The sequence below is a fragment of the Sinocyclocheilus rhinocerous genome, unplaced genomic scaffold, assembly GCF_001515625.1.
Source record: "Sinocyclocheilus rhinocerous isolate Xijiao unplaced genomic scaffold, SAMN03320098_v1.1 scaffold1493, whole genome shotgun sequence".
NCBI lineage: Eukaryota > Metazoa > Chordata > Actinopteri > Cypriniformes > Cyprinidae > Sinocyclocheilus > Sinocyclocheilus rhinocerous.
Genome location: NW_015640467.1, coordinates 21,816 through 24,976, shown reverse-complemented (window position 1 = coordinate 24,976; position 3,161 = coordinate 21,816). Strand labels below are relative to the sequence as shown.

Here is a 3,161-nt window from a genome sequence, read left to right as displayed (position 1 = left end):
GAACTGCAAGCTTTGAATGCTTATATCTTCTAAATGCTAATTTTGTCACTGTTTTGGAGCACACTGTCTTAGAGATAACCTTAAGACTAACATATTGATACTAACACCCAAAAAACTTTAATTTTGATTTCGTGGGGACTTTAACAAATACCTGATAAACACAAGCAGATCACTGTGTTTAATCTGTGCTACATAAGTGAATTTAATTATTTTTTAAAAATCTAAATTATCTATCTATCTATCTATCTATCTATGCTGCTTCATCAAGACTTTTATTTTGTAGGATGCTGTATACTACAGTAATGTTCAGAATATTACGTCTGTCCCCTAAAACATCTATTTTTAGAATCTTTATGATGATTTATTTTACGAGGCCATCCATTTCAGTTGGTGATATAAAATATACTTCATTTAAAAACAGAATAACATTAGCGCATCATTTATCCGTTTCCTAAAGATTAGTGGAGATCTGGGCTTCTGTATATTTCCATCATTTTCATTGAATCAGGACCAACTTGGACACAAAGGATGATTTTCCACAGATGCCGGTTCACAGTGTCTATATAGAACATGCCATCCAATACAATGCACGGAAGTAAAACCTAAAACAAGTTTGAATATTCAATACATTTGTGTTCGACTGCATCATTCAAAGTCCTTCACTAAAGTTTCAGCTGCTGTTGATGGATTGTAATAGTTGAGAACAGCTGCGTTTAGCAGTAAATGTGAACTGAAGCTCTTGGGGTTTGAACATGGTCTCTGGAGACGGAGCTGCTCTATTCTGAGACGATCAGAATCACTAAAGCTGCCAATGCAAATCTGATTTTCACCTCAAACTCACAGTTTCACTGTTTGATCGATTAAACGCTCTGAACTGGATCAGTTTCACTTCTGCTCATGAGAAATGAGTTATGAGTGATAAATCAGATAATGAGTAAAAAAAAAACATAAAATAAAAAAATCAGCTTGAGAAAAATTAGCTACCTGAGAAACTGCTCAAGATCATTTTTATGTTAGCCTACTGGTGCTACCCAATGATTATATGACTTTAAAATTCAATATGAGTGTATGAATGAATGCACAATGATATTATTGTTTCTTTGATTTGGTATCACTTTACACACTCTGTTTTTTTCTGATTCTGAGCATTGTTGAGTCAAACCCGTCTGTCACAGGACAGATCACAGTCTAATAGAGCTGATTTCTCTCATATCTCAGTGAGCACATGTGTAGTTCTCCTCAGTCACTGTGTCTCTGACTGATGGAGGTTTTTGCACAGCTCTTTATCACTGTGTGAACACATAACTACCATGGTCACTCATACAGTAATAATGTGCAGCATCTTCAGTCTGGACTCCACTGATGGTCAGAGTGAAATCACTGACTGGAGTGTGCTTGCAAAATAAATCAGGAGTTTAGGAGCTTCCCCAGGTTTCTGTAAGTACCAGGATAAACCATCACGCCCACTATGCTTGATCACTTCTCTGCTGATTTTGCAGTTGATTTTGACTGTTTCTCCTGGTTGAGCTGCTGTCGTTGAGGGACTCTGAGTGATGATGATCTGTCCTCTACACTCTGAAACACAACAAGAAGAAAATCAACTCAAAACTTATAACTAGCAGTCATATTCTGGTTGACAATATCCTTGAAGAAATGAATTGATATCAAATGTGCTCCACAAACCTTGAGCAAACGCTGTGAGAGTCCAGATGAAGATGATGATGAAGGTCATGTTGATGAAGATTGTTGTGTGTGTCAGTGATGAAGTGTTCAGCTCACAGCACTATAAACACTCTCAGCATCTGGAATATGCAAACAGTGTCAATGTCATTTACCTGAAAACAATCTGAAGACAGTGAGAACATGGAGTAAAAATGAGCAAAAATCTTCTGGTGTTCTTTGCTCATTCTGAAACAGCGTGCTTTCTCTCCAAATCTACTCCACATCCTTATATGTTCCAGTAGTTTATTAACAGACATGAGGATCATCACACACGTGTCTCTGTCAGTCACTGAATCAATGAGTTTGATTGTGAGTCACATCACACATGATATAAAACATTCACTTTTTTAAATTCAGTTTCATGCTTTAGTAATAATGCAGACTGCATAAAGCACATGAAGTAAAGGAAGGTATTTTCTGCTGTGAGTCACTGTGTTGGTTGGAGACTCAGTTGATATGTGTTTGTGCAGTTAGTGAAGAGGTTTTTGTTCAGCTGCTCTATTAGTTTGTATCACTGTGGTTGCCTTTCAGCAGCGGCACCAAACTGGATGTTGGCAGTAAGTAAATCATCAGATATTAATATTATTAATACAACAACTAAAAAGAATGCACTTTTCAGTGTGTTTTTTAATATTACTTTTAAGCAATTATTACATATTGAATGTTTGTCAGTCAACACTGTAAAGATGGTTTTCATCCACTGAACTAGCCACAATCATTTCTGACATTTCTACTTGTTTTCATATCAGAGCTTCAGCTCTTTTTTTCCCTCATAGACATAACAAAATGAAATGCAATAACATTAGGCTGGTATTCTGGCTTCACATTTTACTTGAAAATTTAAGACAATATAAAAAAAATTTTACTATGGTGATTTTTAGTAAAGCTATTTTAAAGACACAAATTGATGGATTTTTCCTAGTCTTATTGTTAAATGAAATGCAAACTGCAAATTATAGGCTTAATTGTATTTTTTCTTAATGAAGCAGCTCTGTTGCATACTTCAGAAGTAATAAGGTGTATAAACTTAATATATTAAATTAAGTTTAAATTTATAGTGCATGTGAAACACAACATTTCTTTTGTGATTTTATACAAACCTTTGTACCCACAATTTCTAATGTTGCCATCTTAATTATAGTCAATTCCTGAATTTATTGAGTTTATTTCTTATCTTAGATGCTTTTAACCAATTAAGTAAAAAGTAAAAAATTAATCTCTAAGAACATTTACATCAGCTTTTTGTTTGTTGAAAGTTTAAAGCTGTTTAAGTGAATCAAGTACAAAAATTATAGAGAAATACTAGTACTTGCTATTTCTTTTGGATTCTTATTTGTCTTTGTCAGTAAATTCTTTTTTTGTAAAAATTATGCTGTGACCTGAAATTATCATTTTTTTTTCAGTCAGAATCTTAGTTTTGCTTGTTAACTTGTTAAACC

General features: G+C 34.1%; 1 gene segment (V, D, J or C); it reads left to right on the top strand.

Annotated features, from left to right (window-relative positions):
- The first annotated feature begins 1,977 nt into the window (after positions 1-1,977).
- Positions 1,978-3,161, top strand: part of LOC107753059 (Ig lambda chain C region-like) — a 2,092-nt gene continuing 908 nt past the window's right edge. The window contains 2 exon segments of the C gene segment in view: positions 1,978-2,031; positions 2,228-2,279. Coding sequence covers positions 1,978-2,031; positions 2,228-2,279 — 106 coding nt within the window.